At 54.7% G+C, this 13932-nt stretch overlaps 1 protein-coding gene across 2 annotated transcripts in view; it reads left to right on the plus strand.

Moving 5' to 3' along the window:
- KIAA0513 (KIAA0513 ortholog) overlaps nucleotides 1-13206 on the plus strand; it is a 57079-nt gene extending 43873 nt beyond the window's left edge. For both annotated transcript variants that reach the window (XM_077133215.1, XM_077133214.1), the window contains 6 exons: nucleotides 544-584; nucleotides 952-1027; nucleotides 2902-2979; nucleotides 8181-8261; nucleotides 8738-8832; nucleotides 10086-13206. In XM_077133215.1, the coding sequence (XP_076989330.1) occupies nucleotides 544-584; nucleotides 952-1027; nucleotides 2902-2979; nucleotides 8181-8261; nucleotides 8738-8832; nucleotides 10086-10135 (421 nt within the window). In that variant the 3' untranslated portion in view covers nucleotides 10136-13206. The remainder of the gene's footprint in view (nucleotides 1-543; nucleotides 585-951; nucleotides 1028-2901; nucleotides 2980-8180; nucleotides 8262-8737; nucleotides 8833-10085) is intronic.
- Nucleotides 13207-13932: the final 726 nt, after the last annotated feature.

The raw sequence follows: 13932 nt of genomic DNA on the forward strand, positions 1-13932 counted from the left end.
ACAGGGCGCTCCCTGTGGGCTCCGTGGTTTTCTCAGGATGCTGAGGAGCGTATGGAAGCTACAGGCGCCTCCTCTCCCAGGAGAGCAGTTCTTGGGGGGAAATGGGAGGGACCTTTGTGGGGTGGGCATTTTAGAAGCAGGAGGAAGGAACTGAGACTTCCACCAACACAGGGGCAGCGTCCGCCAGAGAGAGCTCTCAGCCCGAGGGCTGCCACGAGCCCACCCCGGATCCCCATGTCCCTGCCGAGGGTGTGGTGACAGCCAGGGGCCAGGCCTGCGTCTTCTCTGGTCGGTACAATTGGGGGTTCAGAGAAAGTGGCATAAAGACGTCTAAGTGCCACGTGCCCTTGAGGCCAAAATAGTAGTGATTGACAAGTGCTGCAGTAATTGAATAGAAGTTTTCACAGAAAACCCCATTAAATGCACACATTGATGCTACGATGCGCCCCCAGTTCAGAAATGTAAAACTCTCCGTGTTTCGAGGAGTCTTGGTTTGAGCTTGTTGGCATGGACTTGTTGTGACTGTGATTTCTTTCCCCCAAGGGACGACGAAAGCAGACCCAAGGAGAAGCAGCGGAAGATAGGTGGGTGGGCCCTGCTCTGCGCGGCCCCCTGGGCGCCCCGGGGGCCAGCACCAAGGGGGGGCAGGGCCCCTCCCTACCTTGTGCTAGCTACCGTGCTAGAACTCGGTGGGTCCTCGGCACCTGGCACCCATGGGGGCCCTTTGACTGGCAGGAAGGGGGCAAAGGGAGGGCCCTATAAACAGCTCGTGCATCGCGTCGTCACTGCCTGTGAGTGGCAGGAAGGCTGGTGTGGGATTTCAGTGTGTGTGCTTCTGACCTTCGCTCTTATTTCTGGTGGGAGAAGCAGTTGTCAGGGACCTTGGCTGTGGGGTTTGCTGGCGTGGGTGCTCAGCCAGAGCCACCCTCAGCCTCTGTGCCCATCCCGCAGAGCCTGCACTCAGCCCTGAGGAGAGGAGGGGGGAGAAGATCTACTTGTACGCCCACCTGCAGCAGCAGCCCATCTGGTAAGCCCTGGCTCGCAGCTTCCATCTCCATCTGCACATGCAGCAGCCACTGACCCCACATTCACTTTCTAGCTGCTTTGGTATCCATCAAAAATGAAGGTCATTCACACCCAATAGGATGGCTAAAATTAAAGAGACTGACAATAAAAAGTGTTGACAAGGATGTGAGAAACTGGAAAGCTCACATACTGTGGTGGGAATGTAAAATGGTGCAGCTGCTGTGGGAAATAGTCTAGCAGTTCCTTAAAAGGTTAAACAGAGTTAACGTATGACCCAGAAACTCCACTCTTAGGGTTTTACCCAAGAGAAGTGAAAATGTGTGTCCACACAAAAGCACATCCGCAGATGTGCACAGCAGCATTATTTATCAGAGCTCAAGGGGAAACAGCCTAAATAGTCATCAGTATAAATGAATAAGCCAAGTGCAGTCTAGTCATGCAATGGAATATTGTTCAGCCATAACAGGGAACAAAGTTCTGACACATGCTACAACGTGGATGAACCTTGAAAACATTACACCAAGTGGAAGAAACCAGACACGAAAGACCACACAGTGTCTGATTCCATTTAGATGAAAGTCCAGAATAGGCAAATCGATGGAATAGGCAAATCCAGAAGGTAGATACTTTCTGGTTGACAGGGACTGGGGTTGGGGGCTGGTGGGAGAGGAGTCACTACTGATGGGTACAGGGTTCCTTTTGGGGTGGTGAAAAATTAGTGGTGATGGTTGCACAACTCAGAATATATTAAAAACCACTGAATTGTGCACTTTAAAAGGATGACTTTATGGTATGTGAGTTAGATCTCAGCAGAGTTGAAAGGAGTGAGGAAGCCCTGGTTGAAGTGAGAGAGCAGTGGTCAGGGGACAGCCTGCCCGGCCCTGCTCTGCAGACAGCCGCCTACGCCGTCCTTGTTCCTGCAGAGCCCTCCATCTCTGTGTTTCATCTGCAGCCACTCACAAGTGAGGTGGTGTCCTAGCACCTGGCACCCATGTGGGCGTCAGCGCCCCTGAAGACTGCAGTCTGCCCACAGCAGAGCCCATGCACAGGGCAGCCCGAGGAAGGGGCTCTGGGCTGGAGCTGTCAGGGAGACCCAGTGAGGAAGTTTGAACCCGGCCAGGGTCCAGTAAAGAAAGAGACTCTGGGGGTCCAATGACTGAGCTTGGCTCCTCCAGACAGATTTTTCAGTAAAGGACCAAATGATAAATATTTTAGGCTTTGATGGCAAGACAGTTTCTGTTGCAGGTAGTCAACCCTGCCATTGTAGTACAAAAGCAGCCATCGACAAGACGTAAATGAATGGGGGTGACTGCGTGCCAATAAAGCTTTATTTGCAGAATCAGAAAGTGGGCCGGAATTGGCACACAGGCCGTTTTTGCCAACCACTGATCCTTAAAAAGAGTTTTTCTTAGTTTGTCAACTTGTTTGTCCTCTGTGCACATGGTATGTCCCTGCCAGATTTCCATTTATGGTTTTTAGCCCTGCTTCTTCCCATTCTGAAAAAAGCAGTTCTTCCCGAACCTTCTGCTTCCTCTTGGGCCTCCATAGGGAATGGAGAAGTGAAAAACAATGTCTTCCATTTGAATCCGATGAATCCCACAGTTCACCCAGCTCCATCCCCTTCTTGGGCCTGCCTCACAGCTTAGGTTTGGCTTTCTCGCCCTATTTCCGCCTGCTCTGCTAAGAGACACAGGCCCTCGGGAACCATCTGTATTTGGAGAAATTTCCTACCTCAGCTCTGCCTCTCTGAGACTTTTTGTAAGTTCGTGCAGATGTGGCAAGAAATTCCACCTTGTGCCCCACAAGTGGGCCTGAGAACCGATGCCTTTCCTGCCTTCCATGAAGAGAACTTTCCCCACTACCTGTCTTCTGCAGGCACACTCTGCGGTTCTGGAATGCAGCCTTTTTCGACGCCGTCCACTGTGAGAGGAGAAAGCGATCGCCCACTACCAGGTAGGAGCCACGTGCTGCCCCACTCTGCCTCAGGACCAAGGAGAGCAGTGGCGCAGCTGAGTTGATGTGTATACATTTTTTCTCCATCCCCTTTCAGCCCTGGCACCCTGCAAGCTGCCTGAAGGAAGGGTGCTGGGGTACACGGCTTGGGGTGGGGGCCCTTAGCCTGCATGAGCGCTTTCTGTCCTAGAGCTCTGGCATGACTTGGCCTCGCCCTCCCAGAACATGCAAAATCCGATTGAATGACACCATTAGATGCACCCTGCTTACACGCCTGGAGTCGGCACCCTGAGGCCCAGACCCTGCCCAGCCTGGGGGTTGGAGGGGAGCTGGTGGCCTGAATGGAGGGAAAATGCAGTTGCTACTTGGTACTGCCTCTTCTGGTCATCCTGGCCTCGCCACTTCAGGGTACCCCTTTTGAAAACCGTCTCCAAAATGCATGTGGTGGCAGTGAGGGGGTTGGCATTAGCATCTGTGGAAGCTGTTGCTTGGTTCTCTCCCTGGCTGTAGTGAGGTGAGACTGTCCCCCACTGCCTAATGCGGTCAGGCAGTGAAGGGGGAGCAGACCCCGGGGGCATCTGTGATCACAAGGCCCCAGCAGTCCCAGGGCCCCCTGAGCCTCAGTTTCCTCATTAATAAAACGAGCTCCCCTCCTTCTCCAACATCAGGGCCGTCCCTCAGCCTTCTCCCTGGTGGAGAGAAAGCACATGGCTGCTTTTTGAGTAAAGACATTTGTAATCTTGCATTTGGGAGTATTGTGAGCATTTTCTTTTGGGAGTGGGGTAGCTAACCCCCCACCAGGGGAGAGTGGCCTGCCGCCATCTTGTAGCCATCTGCCCTGGCTGCATCAGCTGGGGAAGCGGAGGGAGGGAATGGAGCAGGAAAGATGTGCAAACTATTCCAGAGGACTCTAGAGAGAATTTTATACTCTGCCAGGAAAAGTAATTAGGGCAAATGGGGTTTTCCTCTTGTTTCATTCTCAGACTTCTAGGAGATAGATTTATTTCAGATATTCTGTCTCTTTCTGTCACTCTCCTTTTCTGCCTATGATAACTCATTCTTTCACTTGTTCTCTTTTTTCCACCCACATATCTTGCATGACTCTGACATGTTCCTTTGTTTACCTGTTTCTGCTGCCGCTCCAGAGGGGATGCTGGAGAGGAGGAGGAGAAGAGGTGTGTGTCCGTGTGACTTTGTCCCCTTCCCCAGTGCGGGCCATCGGGGGCCCCGGGGAGGGGTGTAGCCTGGGCGCTGTGGGAACCCGAGCCCAGGCGCCAGTGCAACTCGAAGGGAGGGGGCTGCGGGGGCCGGGTGGCCAGCCGGCGATGAGCTTATCTCTAGATTTCACAGGGCAGGAGCTTACCAAGGACAGAGCACCCTGAAATCATCAGGAAACCGCTGTGACCCTTGAGACATAACGAAAAGCCCAGAACGCGTTGGCCGAGGGGAGAGGGTAGGGAAGGTGTGCCCCGACGGTGAGTGAGTGGAGCTCTCAGCCAGCCCCCTGCCCGTCCCAGCTGCCTGGCACCTGCCCGCGGCGCACCTCCTTGTCCTCAGTCACATCAGCCTGCACAGGGGACGTGGGCAGGTGCAGAGTCCCTCTTCTGGGCCATACTGTACCCCTGGGGTGCAGGGGCTGGCAGGCCACCCTGTGATAGGAGGGTCTGTGCGCGTGGCCGGGGTCCTCCCCTAGCCACGTCTCTGGGGCACTGGGACTGTTTGCTGGGAGCCCACAGGGGCCCCTGCGGATGGCAGGGTTTTTTATCTCACATTTGGCGATGTGTTTGCATGTGTAGACCAGGTAAACTGGCAGAGGTGGCATGGAAGTAAGAGAGAACCCAGGTGTCCAGGGCCTTTAGGGTCCCGAATGTTTAAAGATTAGGAGTTGGCAAGAAATGAATAAGGAAAACTGAAAAAGAACTCAGACTGTATTTAAATGTATATATATGTATGTATCATAACAGCTTGTAAGAGCAGCTTTCTCACTGCCTCCTCTTTGCCCCTAACCCTTCTCTCCCCACAAAATACACATGTGGAGTGTCTGAGAGTGATTGAGAGTCAACACTGTTACTTGGAAAGAGACACCCTTTTGCCAGTAGGTTTGGTCCGTGGCACGTGAGTGGGCAGGTGGCAACTGTACCACGTCCCCGGCCACAAGTGAGGCGGATTAGCGGCCTGCCCCAGGCGTACCGTGAAACTCCGACGCCAGGCTGGTAGGCCAGGAGAGCAGACGTGTTTGCTTTTCAAAGGAGCTGAGAAATATGGTCCCCGCCTCCGGTCAGTCAGAAGGTTCTCTCTGAGTGAGGAAGGAGGTAATTCTCCACCGTTTCTAAGGAAGTCCCGTCTGCCCTTCTAATTGTTCAAACATTGTTTCCCTTAGATATCCTTTTTAATCCTATTCTTAGAGCTAAAGACCTGCCTATTCAAAATATAGTTTCAGATACAGTTTTTTTTTTTTTGAAGAAAATTCCATGATGCATGTTTCCTTTAATCAGTGATCTATTTGTAGTGCTTAGAGTTTTATGAGGAATCTGACTTACTATGTAACTTTATTTTGAAAGGAACATTTGGGTATAATAAATATACCTTTAAAAAAAAGGTTCCTGCTGTGGAAGGCATTTTGGTGGTTCCTCAGGAAGCTAAGTATAGAATTGCCATATGACCTGGCAATACCATTGCTAGGTATCTACTCGGAGGACATGAGGGCAAAGACACAAACAGACATTCGCACACCAATGTTTATAGCAGTATTATTTACAACTGCCAAGAGATGGAAACAGCCCAAATGTCCATCAACAGACGAATGGCTAAACAAGCTGTGGTATATACATACGATGGAATATTACGCAGCTGTTAAGACAGAATAAAGTTATGAAGTATGTAGCAACACGAATGGACCTTAAGGACATTATGCTGAGTGAGATTAGCCAGAAACAAAAGGAAAAATACTGTATAGTCTCACTGATATGAACTAACATTAATGAGTGAACTTGAAGAATTTATTCTTATGCATTTTATAGATATCCCCTTTTTAATTTATGGTATGTTAGAGTGGCTAAAGGGAAGTGCCTGAAACTGTAGAGCTGTGTTCCAGTAGCCATGTTTCTTGAAGATGATTGTCTAATGATAGAACTTTTGCAATGTGGCTGTGTGATTATGAAAAAAAAAGGGTTCCCCCCATTCCCCCACTTTATCCGGATAATACCACAATGAAACCCATCTTCCAGGAGCAGAGCTGCTTGGCCCAGCCAGCCTGGGTCCTAAGAGGGACACTGCGGTCAGCTCTGCGCTGATCGGGCCCCTTCCAGGTGGCAGTGCCATGCCAGGCCCCGCTGGGAGGACAGCAGCCTCCCAAGGCCTTGGGCCTGCCCATCGCGGCTACCCCTGTGCGGTCTTCACCCCTCTGCCCTGCCCTGACACCCACGCAGAGGTACCTCAGAGCCTCCCCTGCAAGAGAAGCACATGGTGGGGGGTGAATCCAGGTCCCCAGCAACGGCAAGCCTCCGACAGTATTTCTCTTGTCACTTGAGCTGACGACAAGACTCCAGTAGCGTCCTCCCTGCTCACAGGGGCACAAATGACTTTCTCTTGGGACGTTCCCCTTTCAGCAGGCCTTTGGCCACTGGGTCTGAGTCCCCTGTCTGGACCCTGGGTGGCTCGCTGCATGTCCACCTCCAAGCTGCTAGTGACGTGCACGTGGCAGTGTCTCCCATTCAGGCACCGCCTTGTGCTGCCCGTGGTCAGTGGCCCCAGCCTCTTCAGGCGGTCAGGGGAACTATCCCCATGGGGTACTAGCCACAGCGTCCAGGCCAGGGGCCATGCCCCCTAGTGACTGGGGTTGTGCAGTGCCCACCTGCATGGCTGGACATGGCAGCCCTGCTGGTGGGGGTCCCAGGACAGCCCTAAGGGCAGTGTTGGGGGAAGAGGGTGTTAATCAGGGACCTGGAAGTGGGGCCTTGGGGTGTGCCTCGAGGTGTGGTGGTGAGTTGAAGGGGTGCCCCTGCCCACTGTGCCCTGGCGCCTGTGCCCCCCGCTGCACACAGCCCCAGGACCGCCTACGGCCACGCGGCCCAAGACAGTTACAAATTTTTGTTCTTTTCTTTCATTTCTCGTTCTTTGGCTTCTCCATCATCCTGACCCCTCACTCCCACATACTTTTCCTCTCTCCCTTTTCTTTTATCTTTCTCTTAGCCTTTTTTTAGTCACATTCATCCATCCAGCGTTTTATTTTTAGGGATAAATGGTCTAAAGTGACATTCTCCCCAACATCTGCAGGTGCTTCTGCAAGTAGTGTCCTTCCCTGAGATGTGTCTGTCCTCACCCATGGAGTGGTGAGGAGGGGCCGTTCCCAGCCCCCCGCAAAGAGGGCGGTGCTGGGGGAGAGGGTACAGGCCACCCCGACACGGGCCAGGCCCCACCGCCACCAGCGGGGCAGGGCGCTTGGCCCCCAGGAGCGGGTGATTTCTCTTCTGGAAATGCAAAGAATCAGTGCCTCTCCCAGCCGAGCACGGGGCGGGGAGCACAGAGGAGCACCCGCACTGCAGGCCTCCGCGTTGGTGCGCTCCCGAGAGCCACAGCCCTGCTGGCGGGGTGCTCCCCACTTCTCACTCGGGGTTTCCAGCTATGCCTTCCTACGGCTGTGCCCCCACTGGGGATGGTCCCCAGAGGCCTTGTGAAGGGCATGCTGTCATGCCTCGGGGGCCAGGGTGGAGGGGAGCCCTGGTGAAGGAGGGGCATCCTCAGGCCTCCTACCTGCTCCCTACTCCTGGGCCTGCGGGCACGGGGCCCAGAGCTTCCTGCCCTGTGCCGGGCCCCACTCACCACGCGATGCCCGGGGGCCCTGTCAGGTGGAGCCGTGAGATGAGGAGAGGGTGGCCGTGTTCTCGTTTTCTAAAGAATGTTCTGGGCACCCATCCCCAGCTCGCTGGGAAGCGTGTTTGCGCCTGGAGCTCGTCATCTTGGAGAGAATGAAATACCCGAGTCTGTTCTGGGTTCATCAGCAGACGATGTGGGGAGAATCCTCACAGGCCTCTGCAAAAGCGAGGCGGACAGCTCTGCAGCTGAGAAGTTCCTTCCCTCCCCCCTTTCCTGGTCAGGGTGCCTGTCACCCCTGCAGATCAGTGCTGGGGCTGGAGGGGAGTGGCTGGGGCCACGGATGGCCTTCTCTGACTCCCCTTTCCTCTCGCCTCCTGTGCTTGCAGGGAGAAGTGGTGCCACATGACCCAGGAGGAGCGCGACGACAGTTTGCGGGTTGACGAGAACATCACCTTCGGGCAGCTGGGGTAAGACGCTGGGGGCAGAGGGACGGACGCATCGCCAGCCCCAGCACCTCCCTCCCTGGAAGGGCCTCAGGCCGTGGGGTGGTCGCAGCAGCCAGGTCTAGATTTCGGAGTTGCCCCCTCTCCGCAGCTCCCGCAGGATTGGGTGAGGGGCGGGCAGCCGCTGTGCTCAGGGAGGCACACTGCATCCACGTCCTCTCCAGCCACCCCCTCTGCGTTGCAGACCCATGACACGGCAGGAGATCCATGGTCTCCTGTGCCAACGCGTCCAGTCCTAATCAGTCCAGCCTCCCAGCATAGCACCTGATGGCAGCCGGCCTTGTGACCTCAGGGTGTGGTCAGGTGGCCTATTCGGTAACAGCGCATTGTTATTTTCGCTGGCCATTTCAGGCAGGCCTCATGCCGGTGCCCGCCCCAGTGCCGCGCCCTCTCCCCAGGAGGCCGGCAGGGTGGAGGCTCACGGGTGTCTCTTCTTCCAGCACGTTCACGCACAACATGCTGGCTTTCGGGCTGAGCAAGAAGCTGTGCAACGACTTCCTGAAGAAGCAGGCAGTGATCGGCAACCTGGATGAAGGTGAGAGCCGCCGCGGGCCGTGGGGCGCGGCGTAGTTTCCATGGGGAGGGGCCGGCAGATTGTAGGAGCCGCTGCTCTGCAGACCGGAGTTTCCCACCCGCGGAGCAGAGCTCCTATTGAGAGGAGCAATGTGAGGTTAACTACAACTCCCGACTCACCCCTCCTCTTTCCTTCCATCCGCTTCCGTGCTCGGCACACATTTTCCACATTTTTGGGGGGTGGGGTGCATGGTCTGGGAACCGAACCCGGGTCCCCTGTGTGAAAGGCGCGCATTCTACCACTGACCCACCCCATACACCCACATTTTCCACTTTTGAAAGCCATTCCTCCTAGATGGAACTTGCCGAGGGTGGACTGGACTGGGGGCAGAGCTGGCTAGCCCCTGTTCCCACACGGCCCACGGTAAAGAGGCCTTTTAATGCTCAGACTCCGAGCTTTGTAAACAGTCTCACTCCAACATGAGCTGCCCCACCTCTGGCCACTCTTTTCTTCTAGAATCACGCTGTCATGAGAGCCATGGTGGGTGGGGGGACAAAGGGAAGTGGGGGGGGAGGGTCTTGAGGTTTTTCCCAGAATCACTGGCTTTTATGACAAAAGGGAACATGTTGCTGATGTTAGCTCCCAGCCTACCTCCAGGCTGACCTTTCTTTGTGTATTATCCTGTCTGCTACCAAAATAGTTCTTCCTCATGGCCTGAAAAGAAGTCCATCCTACACTGATTTCCAAATTACAGGGAGCCTTGGCGGAGGGCCCCCAGGAGGCGTGGGCATGTCAGGGACGGCCTGGACGGGGCAGGATGCTGTCAGCTGGCTCCCCGTGCTGGCACAGGGCAAGGAGAACCCCACTGCTGTCCCCACCATGCAGCCCCTGTGTGTGGTCTCAGAACCCAGGCCAGGGCTGCGGGGTGTACCCGTCCCACCTCTTGGGCCTTCCACGGGCTTCCTGGGGGAGCCGCTGTGACCTTACTTCTGTACGAAGGCGTGTCCCTGCCTCCAAGGAACCCACTTGCAAGTTCAGTTTCATGCCCAGTGCCCACTGTGTTGTAACTGAGGGGTCCGGGTTACCCAAGCCCCTTGGAAGCATAGCCCTGCTCTGGGGGCTTGGCACCCAGGGGATACTGTAGAAGGCAGAGACGCCAGCCCTCACCTTTCCTGTAAGGTCCTGGTTTGCCATTACCCCAGAGAAGAAAAGTAGGACATACCTGGACGCTCAGCCTTCTCTCTTCCCCGAAATAACATGGTTTTCTCTTCCAGAGCAGTACAAGCTGCTTAGTGACCACATTGAGCAAATGGCCATGGAATAGGCCCCCAGGAGGCTGCCTCAGAGCCCCCCAAAGAGGACTGTGGGGTGGGCTGCCTGCCCAGGACCAGCACCTGGCTGTCACACACATACCCCTGCATGGCTCCCGCCACTCCCAGAGCCCCTGCGCTGCCCAGACCTGCAGCTAGAAGATGCCCGGCTGTCGTCCTCCTTGCTGCCTGTGTCCACTCCCACTCTGCCTGCCACAGTGCCCCTTGGGTCATGGGGCTAAAACCGAAGTGACTGTGCCCGACAGGGAGGAGGAGGAGCAGCGTCTGCCCACAGCTCCTGCTCCCAGCTGGCACGGACTGCCATCCTGCTGATCGTGCCGGAAGGGAAGGGCTGGGGTGGGCATGGGATATGGGGAAGGGCAGGCGGGAGGCGAGGGAGCTGCAACCAGTGTTACACCAGTGACTGGGAGGGCAGGTGCTGTCCATTGTGCTCAAGGCCCCAAGACTCCCTGGCAGGTGTGGGGCTTCGAGTACCCACCCTCTCCTGGGGCACCCCAGCGAACGGAGCTCCCACTGGGGAGCCGCTGTGAGGAGGGGGCACTGAGCCCTTTCAGTGTTAGCTGGCCTTGCTCTTTCCCCACCCCTCCCTGCGTACGTGGGAACTGGGAGTCACAGGACCGCAGAGGAGGGAAGCACCTATTTTAGAGTGAGGCGGGTGCAGAGGGTGTCCTGCCTGCCTGCCGTGAGTCCCTGGACACTGCAGGACCTCTGTGGCCATGCTGGAAATGAATCACATCAGCTGGTGTGTGCCAGCATCTTCAAAGGATTCATGGTCAGCTGACAGCTGCCTTTGGAAGCAGAGAAATTCCGTGCGCGGCTCCTGGGAGTAGCCATGTGTTTTCTGTCTTATAACAAGCACAGGAAAGAGAAGCATCTCTAAGAGCTGCAAGACAACTTCCCTTTGTAAAACCAAACAGTGCTGCTCTTTATTTCAAAAAAGACAGAAATTCATGTTCAGCATTACATTGATCAAAGCAGGGCAGCGGCAAGAGGCGGCTTCTGGTAGCGATTGCCCGAGGCTGGTTAGCGGAGTGGATTTTGCATCTCTGAACAGTGGGCACCCTCACCCCCTGGCAGCCTGGCATTCTCCAGAAGGGGCTTCTACCTTCTGCAGCCCAAGCCTTTTTACCTCTGTCCATGTCACAGCCAGGGCCTGGAACAAGGCTTTTATCTGGGAAAAGGGGTCTACAATCTTACTCCAATCACCCAGCGAGCTGGTCCCAGGTCTGCTCCATTTCCCTCCTGTCAGCTTTCCCGGGCAGTCTGGATTCCTCTGCCTCCTCCCCATTGCTTTGCAGTCACTGGCCTTGAACTAGACCTGAGGGGGCTCTCTCCTTCCATCCTCCAACTCCTCCTTTACCCTCACCACCTCCTGCAGTCTGTGAGGTCCAGTTCCTTCCGTATGTGAGCACAACAAACACCCGCCTGATGGTCACTCATCCAGCTGGGGCCGACTCCCTGCACGGAGTTCCACCCAGGCATGCTGCAGAGGGAGTGTGCGGCGGCTGAGCAGGGCTTGGGCACCAGGTGGCCAGAAGAGGGGGGGCCGAAGGACAGCGAGCTCTGGTGCGCCGGTGGGGGATGTTGCCACCAGAAGAACTAGGTGATGGGAGCTTCGAAAACTCGGCTTGTTTTCACTAAGAGGAGAATGTGTGCGCACGTTTATTTCCCTCGACCCAGCGGATGTTACTAAACAGAGCGCAGCCTGTCACCAGTTCACTTGTCCCGTGCTTGGGCAGACCCTGTGGTGGGAGTGGCCCATCCTCACCGTCAGCCGGGGGTACTGCCCATCTCCTCCCAGTCGATTTTAGGAAACAGTGTCAAGTGTGCTTGGCACCTGGGTGTCTGCTTCAGATAACTCATTCCCCCTTAAAATGCCTCACGGTCGCCTCTAGAGGCTTTGTGCTGACTTCTCTTCTCTGTAAAACCCGTCCAGAGGAGCGCTTTGTCTTGTGCAGCACTGACACTGGGACTCCCTGTTTTGCTGTCTCCGTATCCGGTGTTTGCTTTGTCCTAGTTACTTGAAATGCATTCAAACTTTAAGATGTCCACAAGACTTCTCCTTGTATATATAAGATTTCTGTATAGACGTGTTGATATGGTCTGATTTCTGGAAAAGAAACTGAGACTTTCCCCATGGCTGATGGGAAGTTCCTGGTTCCTGCTTTGCTCCTAGTACGGGGTAGGGTGGGTGACCGTCAAAGCCAAGGAAGCAAATGTTGCTTTGACTCCTTTTGACTTTTCCAAGCACTTTAAGGCAATTTCTGACCTTCCCAAATAATATTGATACCCTGTTTTGTTTTGTTTTTCCAGACAGGCCTCTTGAAATAGCAATTTAAAGTGGAAAGAGAGGTTGTCATTTTCTTTCTCCTTATTTTTATAGATCTAACTCCTGAAAGTTGGAATGAATCTGGTCTCTAGCAGTGGTTCCTATTTTGCTGGTCCCCAGATGGAAATTCTGCCAAGAGAATTTGGGGTCCTCAAGGGAAAGGGATGCAAAGAGATCTTAGGCTTCCCCAGTCAGGAAAGGTGCCAAGAGAACTTGGGGTCCCCCAGATGGAAAGGATTCTGGAGATGGCCTGGGGGCTGCTGAGCCTTCTCTTCTCTTGTGTTGACACCCTTCTCTGGCTGAGCTTCACGTTTCAGGGGTACCTCTGGCTTGTCCACCTGGAGAAGGTGTGACCTCCCTTGAAGAAGGCTGGCTGCTGGCTTCACTAAGATTTCCTCTCCTCCTGGGGCAGTTTCTTCTCTCCATGGCCATGGTTCTTTTGGTGAGCAGTCATCCCTGTGTGCAGGGATTTCACACTCAGCCGGACACAGGGCCCCTTGGTGGGAGAAAGCTGTGTTGTAGATGAAAACATAATGCTGCCTTCAAAGCTCAGGGGCTTTTGACTCAGTGCAGGAGGCATCAGATAACATCCAAGAAGAAATATCTCCAGTCGTGGCAGGGGCTCAGGAGGCCTGTGATTAGCAATGGCATGACCTCCTTTCTGCTGTCTGACCTCCAGGCACCGGAGCCAAAACAGTTCAAACTCTCCAATAAAAGTTCCTGCTTGAGATGCAACCATGTATGATTTTGGCCTTTGTTATAATTTTAACAATATCAGTAGACGTTTCAGAGGGGCCATGTTAATATTCAGATGCCATCCACTGTGTGCGTGCGTGTGTGGGGCATGCAGGTGTGTGTGTGCGTTTAAACAAGAGTAGGGAAGCCGAATTCTGATATTTTAAGTTCCTTGTACTGTGAAATGGAGTAGTCTGTGATTTTCTTCTTGCTAGAAGAGAAAAGTGGGCTGAGGAGCTGGAATGACACAAAGGGGGGTGGGCGGTGGACCAGCTCCCGCGCTGCATGCAGCAGTTCAGACCTGGACGAGGTGTTAGCACAGGGAGCCCAGCGCAGGCGTCGAGCACGGGGCACGCTCAGCTCGAGGCCCCCGCCCCTGAGACCAAGTCCAGGCTACCTTTTTCTTTTCTCCCTTCCCCGAGTTGACTCCAAATGGGTCCTCAGTTACTCACTTCTCCCAGCCCTCCTTGGCCATGGAGTCCTTTCCCACAGGCGGCAGGCGATGGCACTGGGATATGCTTTTCTGTGGATTGTTTTGTGTAGGGTTGTTGATTCCATGGGGACCGCCTGGCACTCCAGATTCCCGATGTGACAACGTGCCCAGAGTTCACACTGCAAAGGGGTCTCCAGAAGGTTCCCATCTGACGTGGGTGGCCTTCACGTCACTCCAGGCATCAGGCTGGCTGGGTACTGCTTTCACCCGGGAGGATGCAGGAGCGCCACAGG

Source organism: Tamandua tetradactyla, chromosome 16 (assembly GCF_023851605.1).
Source record: "Tamandua tetradactyla isolate mTamTet1 chromosome 16, mTamTet1.pri, whole genome shotgun sequence".
In the NCBI taxonomy this organism is placed as follows: Eukaryota; Metazoa; Chordata; class Mammalia; order Pilosa; family Myrmecophagidae; genus Tamandua; species Tamandua tetradactyla.